Below are 16,567 nucleotides of genomic sequence, written 5' to 3' on the forward strand. Positions count from 1 at the left end.
GACATGTCTTCTGTTTTTGAAAATTGGCTAAAGATGCTTACTTAATCTACCCAATTTACATTGTGAGGTTGCACCGAAGTCCACATACTGTAGATTTTCTTGAATTCCTGTCCTGATTTTAGGCTATTTCATACTGGCAAAAAGTGTGGCCGTCTTCCTCAATATCCTTAATCAGGCCACTGGGTCACTGATGCTTGCAGAGGAAACTATTTCCGGTATCAAACGGTAACGCCTCATCTCTCCACGTTCTTGTGCCCGTTGTAGTTCTTCTTCTTAGTGCCTTGTGCTCACATGGCCTAGATCTCCATTCTCTGACATCCAGCCTGAATTGTCTTTGCCTGTCTCTTCACACATTCATTTTCCTTTCATTCTTCAAGGGCCATCTCAAAGCCAGAATCCCAGCCACGTGTGTGGACCCTAAATAATATTCATTACGTTAAGAATACATTTTATTTCTTTTTGCTCCTCGAGGCCAGAGACTGTAATTAAACCTTGAGTCTACCTTTGCAAAAAAAAGAAACCCAGTTTTTTAAGAGATGCTTATGCAAACCCATCGTCAGACTGTTCATTGCACAGAAAAGTCTCAGCATCTTGCACTGAAACTGCCACCGTGAGCTCTGCTTACACACCTCCTAAAGGGGAGCCTTGACTGATGTCTGCTCACAGAATCTCAGCGCTGTGTCTGCCGACAACAAGAAGATTCTACTCAACAAATGAGGTTATAAGCCATTCAGTGAAAAAAAATCGCCAACTATCCGTGATTTTATTTCCCCAACAAATTACTTAGCCTTTAGAATACGGTATATAGAAAGCATTGGACCAGGGATCATACAGGAACATCCCTGCCCTCAAAAGAGCTAAAAAAGAGCAGAGAAAAGTCTCTGATATGGGACGTAGGTGGCAGCGTCTCTTTTCAGATGCTCCTGGTAGGCTGGCTGCTGGGTGATGCTGAGTGAGGCTGTGAGATGGGACGTAGGTGGCAGCGTCTCTTTTCAGATACTCATGGTAGGCTGGCTGCTGGGTGATGCTGAGTGAGGTGTGAGATGGGACGTAGGTGGCAGCGTCTCTTTTCAGGTGCTCCTGGTAGGCTGGCTGCTGGGTGATGCTGAGTGAGGTGTGAGATGGGACGTAGGTGGCAGTGTCTCTTTTCAGATGCTCGTGGTAGGCTGGCTGCTGGGTGATGCTGAGTGAGGCTGATTTCTCCTTCCACCTGCCCTTGGTCTGACTTGCTCTTTCCTCCTCTGCAGGGAGAAAGAGGTCTCCCAGGGTTACAAGGTGTCATCGGGTTCCCGGGAATGCAAGGACCTGAGGGGCCGCAGGGACCACCCGGACAGAAGGTGAGCTTGGTTGTCGTGGGCGCAAGGGGTTGGGGGAGTGGACTTAAGATGATCTGTGTTGCTTTTGCGACGAGTGGTCATTGTGGCATGTGTGTCTGTTCCAGGGTGACACCGGAGAACCAGGACTGCCAGGAACTAAAGGGACAAGAGTGAGTACGATTGTCATTAAGTCGGTAATAACTGTGGGCGGGATCTGATACAGCAGTGCTTCCAGAGGGAGGGCCCTTTACCCTCCCCACCCCCAGACAGTCCCGAGGGGCATCCTATCCCCTCCTTCCTCTGTGTCCCCCTCCCTCTGCGTCTGTGCTCGGAGCCCAGACAGCGTGTGTCCTGGGCACGAGGGCCCAGGATGGGTGGAACCCGCGTCCTCGACCACCAGTCCTGCCCCTGGAGCTGCTCACTTCTTGTCCTCTGTACACGTGTTTTCTCTCCTCTCTCCTTCCTCAGGGATTCCTGCAGGCGTACTTAATTGGGGGAGGGGGGATGACACGCCTACAGGTCTTTGAAGAAAGATGTCTTTCATTTAATGTGAAAAGTGGTAACGTGTTCAGAGCTGCATTCCCTCTTCCTTTTTCACGGTCTGCTTTCTTTGCTACTCCCGTCCCTGGGACATGCGCGCAGGGAGACCTTTGAAAGCAGAAAAATAGGAAGACACTGTAAGATGTAAACATTTTAATTCTGTTACTGTTAGTGGAAAGGGAAGTGTGCCCGGTAACCTGCCTTCCTGGGTCTTTAGGGCAGAAGATAGGGGATAACATTGTAACTGTCTGGGATGGAGAATATCTAGATTTCAGCCAGAAATAACTTGGATTTTCTTCCCTCAATGAACTGATTTATGCCTCCCAACTGTTTGAGATTTTTTTTTTCTTTCTTCAAGGCTGTTCGAGATTTTAATGTAAATTTATCTATCTATCTGTCTATCTGCCACCTGGAAATTACAAAGGATGAAATGAGGGCAGAGTTATTTTGTGGGTGTGCAGCCTTGATTTTAGAAGTATTTAATCGTCAGCTTTTGATGATGAAGAGTTGCTACTGAAACACCAGGCCATCTGGCTCCCTGGGCTAGACCCTAAGATGCCTCCCTGTCTGCTTAGGGCCGATGTTCCAAATGTCAATAATTAGGGCCCGACATCCTCAGCCAGGTGGATGCCAGTGGAAGGAAATGATGTTCTCCCACACTCAATGAAAACTTTTTCATCTCCATCCTTACAGGGACCCCCAGGAGCATCTGGTTACCCTGGAAACCCAGGACTTCCTGTATGTATATAAAAGGCACCTGCTTCCTTTATAAGATGTTTGATGTGAGTTATGGCAACATAAGCGATTTTTCTGACTTGGCTACTTGTTCACCGTGTTAACTGCAGGGTATTCCTGGCCAAGATGGTCCTCCGGGTCCCCCAGGTATCCCAGGATGCAACGGAACGAAGGTAAATTTAGAACCGGGAGCCTCCCTGCTTGGTGCGTGTTCATTTAACTTTGCACCTGGAGAAGTCAGGCAAAGTTGTCCCGTGAACACAGTTTTAATTGCCACAGTTGGAAAGTTACTCGTCTTACACCTTTCTTTATTTGGTGAGGAAACACAGTTTTCCCACGTTTAATGTTCAGGAAAGACATCATTGTGCCTTTCTATTTAGTAGACTTTTATTCTAAAATTGCCTTAAACGCTAAATTTCTCACCTATAATCTATCACTAAAGCAAATAAGAAAATGCTATGATTAATTCTTGTCTCTAATAATTAAATTCTCAAATATTATATTTCTTCTATCATGAAGCAGCATTGAGCAATAGAGCTTGTAACAATTTTTAGAAAATGATTTTCACCAACAAATGAAGCATGCCTGAAGGGTAGGATGGGGTAACGGATGGGAGCACGGCCTTTGAGAGTGACTGTCTGCTGTCCCCCCAGGGTGAGAGAGGGCCTATGGGGCCTCCGGGTTTGCCTGGATTCGCTGGAAATCCCGTGAGTATTGGGCTGTTATGTAAGAATTTCTTCAGTGCTAATTTCTCTCTTCTCATTCCATTGCCTTTCTTTTCCTTTTTTTTTGCCCTCATATCATAATGCTAATGTTGTTTTGAGAAAAACAAAACTAATACCAACTTTTTCTTTTCTAGGGACCACCAGGGTTACCTGGAATGAAGGTACGTTATTTTATTTTACTGGATTCATTCCAGACTTCTGTTTGAAACAGATGCCATAAAAATAACTTTACTTTAAATCACTTTGGTCGATTGATTGCCTAGTAACCTATTTGTCTAAACTTTGCTACATTAAAAGAGTACTTAAGTCCTATACACAGACTTAAATTTTAGAATCTAAAGTTTCAACGCTAGGCACAATTTCTTCATAGGAAATAAGCAGTGATGGGAAGCATGGTGTGATGGGAAATATTAGTGATGGGATGTGAGTCCCCGATGCTCCTCGTCCAGAGCCACGGGTGTGGCTGTCGACAGGACTCTGCAGAGAAATAAAACCAGTAGGACATGCGTGGAGATGTTTGTGTCTTATGTGTGTGCCATACGTATACAGCATGCACATATAAGGATAGATAGAGTGAGTGAGAGAGGGAGATAGAATTAAAATATATATAATATATTTTACACATTATATAATACATATTGTATATCAATTATATGTTGACTTATATGATATAATATATATAATACATATTATAATATTTATATTATATACTAATTTAATTATATATTTCAATATATAACATAATTAAAATATATTGAGATAAAATAAATTCCTTATTTTAAGGAGTTACGTGATTGTGGGAGCTGGCAAGTCCACAATCCATGGGGCAAGGATGCAGGCTGGAGACCCAGGGAAGAGCGATGGTCGGGTTCAAGGGCTGTCTGTAGGCAGAGTCCGCCTTCCTCTCGGGAGTCCGTCTTTTTTCTCTTAAGGCCTTCAACCCACGGGGTGGGCCCCCCACCGTGGAAGGTCATCTGCTTTACTTCAAAGCTACTGATTTAAATGTCCATCTTATTTAAAAGTACTTTCACGTCAACCTCAGAGTGGTGTGTAACCAAGTATCTGGGTACTGTGGCCTGGTCACGTTGACACCTAAAACATATTCTCACTGCTTTTCCGAACATGATTGTGCTGGGTCTTCTCTTGAAAGATAATCCTTCTGCTGTGAGGACAGCCTGTGGTCACATAGCCTTTGGACCAGAGACCGGGCCCCTGTCTAGAACTCCTCCTGCCCAGGGGCCCGTCACATGGAAGCATCACACATCCTTCCGTTCAGCGGTCTCCACGTTCTGCCCTGGTTGCAGCCCCCTAATGCTGGTCATTAAGACATATGAACCCAGGAGACGGCCGGTCTGTTTATTCCAAGCTTAGTCAGAGGCTAAATCCCAGACTTGGGCTGGTTCCACAACAGCAGTGCATGCCTCTTACGCCATAGGTTTACATTCTCTTTACATAAATATCAGTATTTGTGACTTTATCTTATTTTTTATCCCTTAGGGGGATCCAGGTGAAATACTTGGCCATATACCAGGGACCCTGTTGAAAGGTGAAAGAGGATTTCCTGGACCCCCAGGAGCACCTGTAAGCATTTGCTAAATAATTATGAGCACGTGCCGAGTCCCCTCCTGGTTTGCATTTTAATTCTTTTCTTTCTCAATGAATTATAGGGTTCGCCGGGACTGCCAGGGCTGCAAGGTCCTGTTGGCCCCCCGGGATTCACTGGACCACCAGTAAGTTTGGGGGGAATATCCCTCGGAGGCATTCAGAGAACAACTGTGGTGAGGGGTGAAAATACATAAAATGGAATGAAAACTTTACACAGTGGTGATCTCTCTTTATTTGGATGTGAGAATGAGCTTCTATCTTTTTGAAAAAATTTTTATTGGAGTAGGGTTGATTTACAGTGTTGTGTTAGTTTCAGGTGTATAGCAAAGTGAATCAGTTATACATACAAGTATATCCACTCTTTTTTTTAGATTCTTTTCCCATATAGGCCATTACAGAGTATCGAGTGGAGTTCCCTGTGCTGTACAGTAGGTGCTTATTAGTTGTCTGTTTGAGCTTCTATCTGAAGGGATGTTTGATTGGTACTTATGGTCCACGTATCCCCAGAGCTGTGGGAAGAGGATATGCTAATAGTACCTCGTGCCGAGACATCCCACAGGGACAACATGTTGATTTTTCGTGGGGCTGCGTGGATGTGAGCGCATCCTGTGAGGCGGGGATTCAGAGATGGACAAGGCAGCCCCTGCCCTGGACCTTCCCTTGTGGTAATGCAGTCACAGCAGAGGGCCTGCTCTGTTGGGGGCTGTGGCCCCAGACCAGGCTGTGAGGAAGCTGCAGTGTCTTTGGGACAGATACTAGAAACTGAGCATCAGAGAGAACCTCCCAGGAAGCTCTGCTCTGACACCAGCCGTCCCTCACAGCTGGTAACCCTGAGGACGAGGGTGGCATCAGCCCCTTCTACTCACACATTTTGGGGGGCACAAGAGGCTTAATATTAACAGCAACTTATTTGTCGGGCGCCGCGTTTACTAGGAATGAATGATGTGCCTGGGTTTGCCATCCCCACTCTAGCCTGCCTGAGAGTCCTTGAGAGATTTTCAGGCTTATTTTTTAAATTTACTCTTTTTTTAGGGTTCAAATCCAGCAATTCTTCTATCCATTCCTGCAAGATGTAACCTCTTTTATATTCTCGTGACGGCCTCGTTTTCATGAGGAAAGAATGACTAGTTTTTCCCTTTTCACGATTATAAAAAGCATTCTGAAATTTTGTTGCAAACACAGGAATTTTGGGGACTTCATACCATCTACCCGCTTAAAGAATTCATTTAACTTTTAAAGAGCCGCAGCAGTTTTCAAAGTGGACAAACGTTTCCACACTAGAAACGCTAAGGCTTGTCAAGGGTTTGGCTGGTTTCATCCACTGTCTGATAGCCCAGCAGATGCTCAGATCAGTGGATTCCACAGGCCAACCCCTAAGATTTTGAAGGGTTTCCATCCCTGTTAATAATTGTCCTGAACTAATTTCTGGTTACTTTCAAAGTTTAACAGTTCTATAGCACAGGAAAAATATTTAAATATTTAACAAATAAATTATCACCTTAACCATGATATCTGAAGATAAGGTCAGTACAGAAAAGCATTCAAAACTTACCAGGGTTGTGAACTATATTTACTTAAAACGCTTTTTTTCCTGCAGGGTCCCCCAGGCCCTCCTGGCCCTCCAGGTGAAAAGGTAAAGATTATTTTTCATTTGTCTTTCTTTGACATTGGTATAAGACTATCGTGAAATTTCTGTAACTCATTTTTTACATCTCTGTAAAAAGTTTTGGGAAATTATAATTTCTTTATCTATCTATATGTTTATCATCTGTCTATTCACATATCCATCAGTCTATCTAACCTATCAGTTAATCTACTGATCTGTTGATCTGTCAGTCTGTTGATCTATTGATCCTTCCTTCCATCCGTCCATTAGTTATGGAATCATTGATCTCTTCCTTAGTTTTTTAAAGCCAGAGTCTAAAAAATCTTAAACTTTTTTAACAAGGTTTTGATAGGATTCTTTTTCAATAATACTTAAAAAAACCTTTTTATAGACATTGAATACAACGTGACCACAACTTTCTGGAAAGGATTATGTCATTGGGAGACGAAGTTATCACCTTAAATATACCGCCTTGTTGCATTTCACGTCATGTTTGTTAGGTGATTTTGAACAAAGTAAACAATGCTAATAACGGATTCTACTTTTTAATCAACAGGGGCAAATGGGCTTGAGTTTTCAAGGGCCGAAAGGTGACAAGGTGAGTGCTGTTTGCTTTGGGGAGTTTTCTCGGTTGAAATCCCAGTTCTAAGCATGATCGGGTTTCTGCCTCTGGACCTCCTCTTGGACACTCATAGCCATGGACACACCCTCTTCTCTGAAGGTTCTTCAGTTTATTAGTGTTTTCCCTGAAGGCAAGGCTGGAATTCCCTGAGGTGACTCTACATGGGATCTGACGCACAGATGCCGGTGCAGGGAGGCCATTTATCCCACTTCTCTGTTCATACATTCAATCAAAATGTTCTCAGACCCGGACTTCAGTATAAAAAGGTCAAATTTAGGACCTGGCTGTTAGCAGCATAACCATTATATTAAGCCCTGTAAAGACGAAAGCCATCGTACCAGAGTTGGGGCGGAAAGAACCTTGGAGGAAGGAATGCACAGGCCAGAACAGGCAGCCTCCTCCTGCTGAGAAAGGATGAGAGGCCGGCAGTGGGTCCCTGATGCTCTGGGGATCTCTCCACCCCTTTCCCTGGACCAGACCCACGAAACGGGCACCAAGTGGCCATCCTTGGAATTGCGGCTGCACCTGGCCCAGGGCCCATGCGCTCAAGCCTGTGTAGACGACTGCCAAGTGTAATGGAGGTCCGGGCAGAGTGGATGAGTGCTGGCTTCCTCTTCCCACCCCAGATCTCCACCCAGTCTTTTCATAAACCTCACAGTAAAGTGATTCTGCAGTTGATGCGGTTGAAGTTTTTGGACCTCCTTCGTTGTGTGATGGCTGGGGTTCCTGTATTTCCCATTGTACCCAGCAGTTAGGATTCTGAGGAAGAGATCCCTGATGCTTCTTTTTGGTTTACGTAAAGAGACCTCCTTTCTTCCCAGGCGCTACTAGGTGGCTGGTGTGCCTTTCCTCCGTGCCATCAAATGTGACAGACCAGCATATGTGTCCCGGCGTGTATACATGTGCTGTCTGTCTACACGCGTGGTCTGTACATATATGCACACATCCATCTGTCCTACAGATGTTCAAGTTCCGTTGTTATGGGGTGACCCCTGAGTGGGAAAGCCTCCTCCTGGCTTTATATCCTTAGTGGACCATCTTCCTTCTGAAACTTAATTTTCTGCTGAGGCAAGGACGGGCTGGAACAGAGTACAATCACGTTTTCAAACCAGATGTTCTCTTCTGGGCTTTTCCCTCCTCTGCATTTCTCTTCCCTGTATAATTACCTTTATGCCTAATTAATCCCAAATGTTTGCATCAACAGGGTGATCAAGGGGTCAGTGGGCCCCCGGGAGTCCCCGGACAAGCTCAAGTTCGAGAGAAAGGAGAGTATGCTGCAAAAGGAGAGAAGGTGGGACAGACTTTGTCCAGTGAACGCCAGCTTCCTAATTGTGGACAGATTCCAAGGCATAAAGAGAGACTGGGTCAAAATTCAGTTTCTCTGGTTATATTCGCCCTGACCTGAAAACGGGTTTTTATAGACCACCCATCCCATAAAAAGTGAGCTTCTTGAGGGCAGAGGCAGCTGGACCTGGGTTGGAGTGAGACTAGTTTGAGGCTGACCCTCTTGTGTGAGGGTTTCTTAAATGCACCAAGGTTGGGAGGGGACGGCTGGGACACAGGAGGGAGAGAGCTGAGGGTGAAAGGAGGCTCCAGTTGCTGTGGGTCAGACGTATTAACTCTGCCCTTCTTACATCCATAATCCAGTTGATGGCAGGAAGTGGATGCTGCAGACCAATGTGAATTTCTTGGTTACTGTATCAGGAAAAGGTGTTTTTTCCCTTTTACCTGTTCCATGTAGCATATAAAAACTGATATAGCCACTAGATAGTGCTAATCTTTCTCACTTTTGAAACTTATTTTAGGGCCAAAAGGGTGAACCTGGATTTCAGGTAAGGACTGAAATCTTGTTTATCATTATCATCTTGTGGAAAAGACCGTAATGTGTTCCACCTTCAGTGGAATGCTTACTTAATTTAATAGTTTATTTAAATATACGAATGACTCTAACTCTTGCTCTTTTTGTCTTTTAGGGGATGCCAGGGGTTGGAGAGAAAGGTGAACCCGGAAAACCAGGACCCCGAGTAAGTGCTTTCAAAAGTCCTGTAGAGAATGGACTTGAGGGCACGGGGAGGGGGAAGGGTAAGCTGGGACGAAGTGAGAGAGTGGCATGGACATAAACACACTACCAAACGTAAAATAGATAGCTAGTGGGAAGCAGCCGCAGAGCACAGGGAGATCAGCTCGGTGCTTTGTGACCACCTGGAGGGGTGGGATAGGGAGGGTGGGAGGGAGACGCAAGAGGGAGGGGATATGGGGATATATGTATACATATAGCTGATTCACTTTGTTACACAGCAGAAGCTAACGCACCATTGTAAAGCAATTATACTCCGATAGAGATGTTTTTAAAAAAAAAGTCCTCTTATTCCTGATGTGAAATCATTTCTCCTGCATTCCTAGAATCACAGGTTCATAGGAGCATAGATTGAAAGAGATTATAGGGGTCTTTCCTCTGCTGAAGAGCCTTTCTGAAGCCCTGGGAGCAGGAATAAGGAGGTGGTCACCATTAGAAAGGCCCCCGGCGATGGCTGAGGCCCTTTGTTATTCAGATGAGTCCTCCCCGCTCCCCCCTCCCCCCACCAGACAGCGCCCCCTGCCGGCCCCTCACTGAAAGCCAGCTGTCCTCCTGCTCAGAGCACCAGGCACCCTTCCCGGCCGCCTCCCAAGCCCGCTGGGGGCTCCGTCCAGAGCCCAGATGCTCAGGTGCCTCTCGCGCCCTGAGTGCAGTGACAGGAGACCCACCCACCTTCAGGAGCTGAGGCAGTTCAGTTTCTACCCTGAAACGATGCACGGAAACTTCCGTTAAAGTGAATCAGTGCTGCACCGTCTGCCAAATACTCACTTGCCGATAAGAAAACTTCTCTGGCGTAGCCTCAGCTGCCAGATGTAATGATGTCTTAGAAGATTTGGAGCTAATCAACCTCCACTTTTTTAAATATTGAAAAGTCGTCTTCGACTGTTGTAACTCTTTTAGTTCATAGTTATTTACTGTATCTTCCATGATTTGTTACCGTAGCATGTGGCCAACTCACCCCAAGGATTCATACAACATAGTAACTTGGATTTGATTCAGACCCTTGGTGTTAGAGCATGTTTATTATTATTATTTATGCACTTCTAATCTTTATTGTACAGGGAAAACCCGGAAAAGATGGTGAAAAAGGAGAAAAAGGGAGTCTAGTAAGTATTTCTCTGTGATTTTGTAAAAGCAAAAGCTGTCACCCTCACTTGCTGATGATTGCTGTTGCTTTGTGTTCCATTTTAGGGGTTTCCGGGGGATTCGGGGTACCCAGGACTCCCAGGCCGAGAGGGTTTAAAGGTAAATGGTGACCCTACTTTGAATTTTTGCCTTCACTTTGTTCAACCTAGAGGTTTTTTCTAGAATAAAGGACCATGCGCTCAAAGAATACAACTTAACGTATGCTCCCTGTGAGGAAAAGCACAACCTAGTGGTTCTGTTTTGTGCATAAATTTTTGAAGGAAAAAATATAAAATGTTTCACTCATTTAAGTTTTTATGTGTTTTTCGTAGTAGATAAATTTTGCCTGATTATGAAACAAAGAAAATTCAGAAACATATAGAGGAGAAAAGAAAGCCTGTGTAATTTTTCTATTACCCACTCGGAAATGGTCAGAGTTAATAATTGTCCCATGTACACACACATACATGAGATTTTTAAAAAGTGGTATTGCATGATATATCTTGCTTTTTCCCTTAATGACATAATGAGGATATATTTCAACATCCATAAATGCGGTTATACATCAACACTTATGATATCCATTCCTTTTACTGCATGTTATGTAGATCGTTAACACATTTTGCTCATTATAAGTATCTTTATCCACTTGTCTGATCATCTCCCATCATAAATTCCTAAAAAGTATAATTTTGGGGTTAATTTGGGGAAGCTTTTGTCATACGCAATAAAATTGCCCCCAGAATTGCACTTCCTTCACCCTGGGACCCTTTCATTTGACAACTGTTTGTTATGAAACTTTAAAAAGTATTTGCCAATCAGATACTCAGAGAAAACTCATTGATGGCTTATTTTTCTCTTTTAATCATGAGACTAGGTAATGTAAATCTCTACTAAAATGAGAAATGGATTTGAAACATTCATCTTTAACAGTAGGGAGAGGACCTCAGGGTTGGTTTATCAACGTCAGTGACAAAGGGAGAAACCCTTTTCTAAGACTGTAACTATGAGAAAGTCAATTCTTGTAGATTGTAAAAGGTAAATATGTTTAGAATATATTAGCTAAGATTTTTTTTTTTTTTCTTTTCTTTTTTGCGATACGCGGGCCTCTCACTGTTGTGGCCTCTCCCGTTGCAGAGCACAGGCTCCGGACACGCAGGCCCAGCGGCCATGGCTCACGGGCCTAGCCGCTCCGCGGCATGTGGGATCTTCCCGGACCGGGGCACGAACCCGTGTCCCCTGCATCGGCAGGCGGACTCTCAACCACTGCGCCACCAGGGAAGCCCTAGCTAAGATATTTTTAAGCTCCCATAGATATTTCTAAAATCTCTTCTTTTATTCAGATTAGAAAAATCAAAACGTCTAATTCTGGTTTAACACCTGACTTTAAAGCCTTAGCTTAAAAGGAAAAAAAAAGAAAAGAAAGGGGAAAAATGTGCATTTGTGAAATAATGTGCATGTATCAGGACATTTAAAAGTGTTGTTATGGGGGCTTCCCTGGTGGTGCAGTGGTTGAGAGTCCGCCTGCCGATGCAGGGGATTCGGGTTCGTGCCCCGGTCCAGGAGGATCCCACATGCCACGGAGCGGCTGGGCCCGTGAGCCATGGCCGCTGAGCCTGCGCGTCCGGAGCCTGTGCTGTGCAACGGGAGAGGCCACAACAGTGAGAGGCCCGCGTACTGCAAAAAAAAAAAAAAAAGTGTTTAAAAGTGTTGTTATGATACTTATATAAGAACATGATATACAAAAGGATTGATTTCTTTGAGTTTTTCATCTAATAGGGGTTAAGTTAAGCCTCAGAGTGATGAGAATTTATCCATCCAATGTTTTCCAGTCATGCTGGATTTTAAGGGGAAAGGAAAAACCATAAGTAACCTTTTATTATGACTTCCAATGCAGAGTTAGACAATCTTACACCAAAATCCTCAAATAAAATGATTTCTTTAAGAAAATACTTTTAGCCACCCTGAGCTTTCATATCATTGTATTTCATTTTTTGTTGTTGTTGTATTGAAAAACCACTGTACGGATTTCCCGGGCAGTCCAGTGGTTGAGACTCCGCACTTCCACTGCCAGGGGCATGGGTTTGATCCCTGGCTGGGGAGCTAAGACCCTGTATGCCACAAGGTATGGCCAAAAAGAAAAGAAAACAAAAAGAAGAAAAACCACCATATACGAATTCAACTTGCAGATGTTTCTGTTGAGGTTCTCTGAGAAGCATGAGCTCTTTTGTAATGTGGATAATTAGGCTTCAGTTTATGTTTTGTAGAAATCTCAATTTTCGGATGTCACACTTATGCAAAGCAAGGGGAGATGTATGGATTTTGGTTGTAATAGTTGCAGAGCACTTTAGACTAATCACAGTGAAAGATTCTAAGGAGAGGACAATCCTGTTAGTGTACAGTGGGCACAATCTATTTTTCTAGGAAAAAAAAAGTTCAACCCTGCTGCTGGCAAAGCAACCTTTATAATTAAGAAATACAAGTAAAGTTATTTTTCTTTTGTAGGGAGACAAAGGTGAAGCAGGCCCTCCTGGCCCACCTGGAATTGTGAGTAACAGTAACATTTGCTGTCTGTGAGATCGTTTGAAAAGACGGAAAGAGAGAGACGGGCTGGCCTATCAGCTAGGCCACATGCTCCACAGTGTTCCTAGAATTACGTTTTGATGTAGGGGGTACACAGAATTTGAACCGATCATTTATATTTTGTATTGTGTGGCATTTGGTATTTACTTGTTATTGTATCTGGGCAATTTCTGCATATCTTTGACCACTAAAATTAAAAGAGTTGCACATGGATGAGAGTATTAGCAACACATTTTGAAACTTAAAAAAATAATGGTCTGTTAAGGAAAATGCTACTCAGAGAAACAGATCATCCATGATCTGACTGTCTTAGCAAAACAATTTTTATTTTTTTGCAAATAACCTTTGATTCCTTGTCCGTATACATATTTTATATACTTGCAATCCAATGTACGTAACATTTTTTCTTTTTAAAAATGAACATTCTTCACGTTTTCAAGTTATCTTCAAATGGTCATTTTCAGAGCGTTGTGCGATAATTGTTGTAACCATTTTGCCCCAATTCTTTTTGGAAACAGTGAAATATGACCGTTCTCTTGTTTGCTGCCCTCTTACATGGGTACAACGTGGTAGTGAATGTTTGTACGTGCCTGTGTGTGTCTGTGTGTGTTAGGTGAGGGATTTGAGTAATCCTTCCTTAGGCTGCATTTCCGGAAACAGGATTACCAGATCAAAGTATTATGGGACCTCCTTATGCGTTTAACACCTCATACGATAGATGATTCCATTTCCCATATTTCTAACCCAGCAGCTGCCTTTGAATAATCTTTTTTTACCTTAACCTCATCAGCAGACCTTAATAATACCCATCATTTAATTGCCGCAGAGGAGTTGCATCTTAAGGGTAATAGGCAAATATTCGGCATGGTCCTTGTCTTCCAATTTCAGCTACTCAGAATTGGGGTGAACTGGTTCACCCCTTTTTAGTGAGGGCCCCGGTGCCTGCTTCTTGCCCCATATCGCGAGGACCTTAAAGAAGTGCCCGCTTTTGACCATTTAAAAGAGTGAAGCATAGAACCTCTTCCAATAAAAAAAAAAAAAATGTGAGTGTTCCTGTTACGTATTGCCTGAGGAAATTTAAGGCAGTTTTTCCGATAATACTCTTTAAAGGAGACTGTTCTTCTTACAGCTTGCGTGGACTTTGAGAAATTCCATACCCCAAACCTCAGAATTAATATGTTTGTAAGTTGGCTTCACTGGTAAAGGTCCTGCCAAGCAGATGATTACAAGGAAGCAGAGCTGCCTGGCGTTCTCCGCAAGGAGGGCAATACCGAATATCCATTTTATGTTTTCTGGACTCTCCCCGTCCCCACTCTCTTCCCCTCCCTCCCCTCTCCCCTTCCTCTTCCACCACTATTCCTTCTTTACTTTCACATGTCTTGAAATAATAAAACATATGTTTGTTTCTTCGTCTGTGCTGTAATATACAGCACAGTCCCCTGCCACTCCATGCAATGATCTTTTCTTCTGTGATTCAGGTGATCGGCACAGGGCCCTTGGGAGAGAAGGGAGAGCGGGGGTACCCAGGGGCTCCAGGGTTGAAAGGGGAGCCAGGCCCCAAAGGTAAGATCCTTCCCTCTTTCTTTCCCTCCTCCCTCCTCCCTTCTTTTCTCTCGTCCTTTCTTTTTTCCATTTTTGTCCTGCACTCATGCACGTTTTGATAACACCTGAGCGCCATGCAGGACCACGTGGTGACCGAGTGCTATTCAAGTTCATCTTTTGCGATCCCACTGGGTTTCCAGGAGCCCATCTCCCTGCCTCTCTGCAGTGACAGGGGCGCGGCATCTCCCCAAGTTCAGAGCTCCCTGTCCCCGGGACCGTGGGTACCCACGAGCCCAGAAGTTCACAACATAAACCACAAGTGAAACAGGCTCAGTTTGTGCCACTCTCTCTTCCTCCTTTTAGGCTTCCCAGGAATACAAGGCCCACCAGGCCCTCCAGGTGAGCATTCTTACATTATTTTTTTAGAGTATTTGTACACCTTTTACACGGTTTCTATTCTGAACATGTTTATCCCCTGCATTAGTTAGATACTTGCAGACAGTGGCTAGCAATTTTGTTACACGTTTTTCTAGCTCTGAAAACAACGTATGCTCCTAGGACAGTATTTATTTTGTAAATGACAGGTTAACATGTAGTTATAAACATGTATTTCACAGGTGGGACTTCTTACATCTCTCATCAAGTTACCCTGTCTCCCTGCCTCTGATCTAACCCCCTGCCTTTCACCTCCTTCCGGCTGCTCCCAGCGGCACCGTCGGCCTTTCGGAAGACCTCCACCCGCACCCCAACATCGTTGCTCTCCCTTGCCCTGTCTGGAACTGCCTTTGTTTCTCAGCTTGAGACCAGACTCAAGGCTGAAACCTCTTCTGACTAATCTAATCACCTCTAATCTTGCTTCTCGGAGGACTCCTGCGTCAATGAGCTTATACTAAGCCTGCAGCTGTTTTGCGCTGGTTTTGCATTTCTAACGGATTGTGTAATCGGAGGCTGGGAGTTGCACTTTTCTGTATGTACAGATGCCTGTCTGTATGCACTGCAGGCGTGTAGTCCCAGGTCCTAGAGCAGAGGTAACAAGTGCTTGGCTTGAAACCCTCGGGTGACCTGGAATCGACACCACACGAAGTGTTCACAGTTCTTACTGAAGGTTTCGGTTTTGTCTGGTTTTATTTTTAATTTTTATTTCTTATTCTTTTTTGTCAGTTTCTTTTTTTCCCTTCCTGACAGTTCTTAAGTTTTAAGTCCCCCCAGAGCCCCTTCCTTTGTTTTTGCTGGAACAGACAACACCCGGACGACCCAGCCCCACTGTCTAAGATTCGCAGCAGCGGTGGCTCAAGGCCGCCTTCGCTGCCCTGTGTGCCTCCTTTCTGCTAAAATTTTGGCATCTGCCCTTAAAATCCTCCCTTTTCCCTCTTTTCCATCACTTTCCTCTCCTTGGTTGTAAAGCTTGCTGGACCTTCCAGCTGTTCTCGTGAACGTGTTACCTCACGTCTCCCGGCAGCATTTGCAGTTCCACTTTCTAAAACCTCCTATCTGACCCCGTTAGTGTCTTAAGCGGTGGTTTTTAGAAACTGTCTTTGAAGTTGCTCTGGCCTTGTAGGCCCCCAGTCCAGCTCCCACCCCCTGCTGACTGCGGAGGCCCTCGGCCTCAGGTCCCGCCTCCCTGCCTCTCTTAGGGTCATCCTTCCTTTGCTTCTCCCACACCAGTTCTGGGGTTAGGGATGGGGCTGGAGCCCATGCAGATGGCCTCCAGTTCTTTTACGTGCTGTGCTTGCGGGTTCAGCGACTTAACAGCCTCTCACCTGGGACTCAAGTCCACCTTTGGGGTTTGGGGGTCTGTCCGTCCTTCCTTGGGGTTCCTTCTGCCCTGACTCTTCCCGTGTCACCTCATCCGTGTGTTTTCACGCCCCTGCACCTGTCGGCCGGATGCTGGGACCAGAGGCCAGCTCTCTGCTCTCCGGAGCACAGAGTCACTTCACCTGCAGCGTACTGGACCGCTGTGTCTCAAGCACTAGGTCAGAACCCTTCTCGGCTGTCACAGGGCCCCACGATCTTGTCCCCTCCAAACTCACAGCGGCTTAACTCGACTTCCCGTGTGCAGCTCTGGTCTCCCCCTTGACTTTGCACTCTTTC

At 44.8% G+C, this 16,567-nt stretch overlaps 1 protein-coding gene across 1 annotated transcript in view; it reads left to right on the forward strand.

Moving 5' to 3' along the window:
- COL4A1 (collagen type IV alpha 1 chain) overlaps positions 1-16,567 on the forward strand; it is a 148,445-nt gene that overhangs the window by 90,556 nt on the left and 41,322 nt on the right. The window contains exons 3-20 of the mRNA XM_007455321.1: positions 1,248-1,337; positions 1,442-1,486; positions 2,550-2,594; positions 2,702-2,764; positions 3,245-3,298; positions 3,451-3,477; positions 4,814-4,897; positions 4,984-5,046; positions 6,519-6,554; positions 7,084-7,125; positions 8,354-8,440; positions 8,955-8,981; positions 9,123-9,173; positions 10,288-10,332; positions 10,418-10,471; positions 12,857-12,898; positions 14,413-14,497; positions 14,840-14,875. Coding sequence (XP_007455383.1) covers positions 1,248-1,337; positions 1,442-1,486; positions 2,550-2,594; positions 2,702-2,764; positions 3,245-3,298; positions 3,451-3,477; positions 4,814-4,897; positions 4,984-5,046; positions 6,519-6,554; positions 7,084-7,125; positions 8,354-8,440; positions 8,955-8,981; positions 9,123-9,173; positions 10,288-10,332; positions 10,418-10,471; positions 12,857-12,898; positions 14,413-14,497; positions 14,840-14,875 — 976 coding nt within the window. The remainder of the gene's footprint in view (positions 1-1,247; positions 1,338-1,441; positions 1,487-2,549; positions 2,595-2,701; positions 2,765-3,244; positions 3,299-3,450; positions 3,478-4,813; positions 4,898-4,983; positions 5,047-6,518; positions 6,555-7,083; positions 7,126-8,353; positions 8,441-8,954; positions 8,982-9,122; positions 9,174-10,287; positions 10,333-10,417; positions 10,472-12,856; positions 12,899-14,412; positions 14,498-14,839; positions 14,876-16,567) is intronic.

This window comes from Lipotes vexillifer, unplaced genomic scaffold (genome assembly GCF_000442215.2).
Source record: "Lipotes vexillifer unplaced genomic scaffold, Lipotes_vexillifer_v1.1 scaffold132, whole genome shotgun sequence".
In the NCBI taxonomy this organism is placed as follows: domain Eukaryota; kingdom Metazoa; phylum Chordata; class Mammalia; order Artiodactyla; family Lipotidae; genus Lipotes; species Lipotes vexillifer.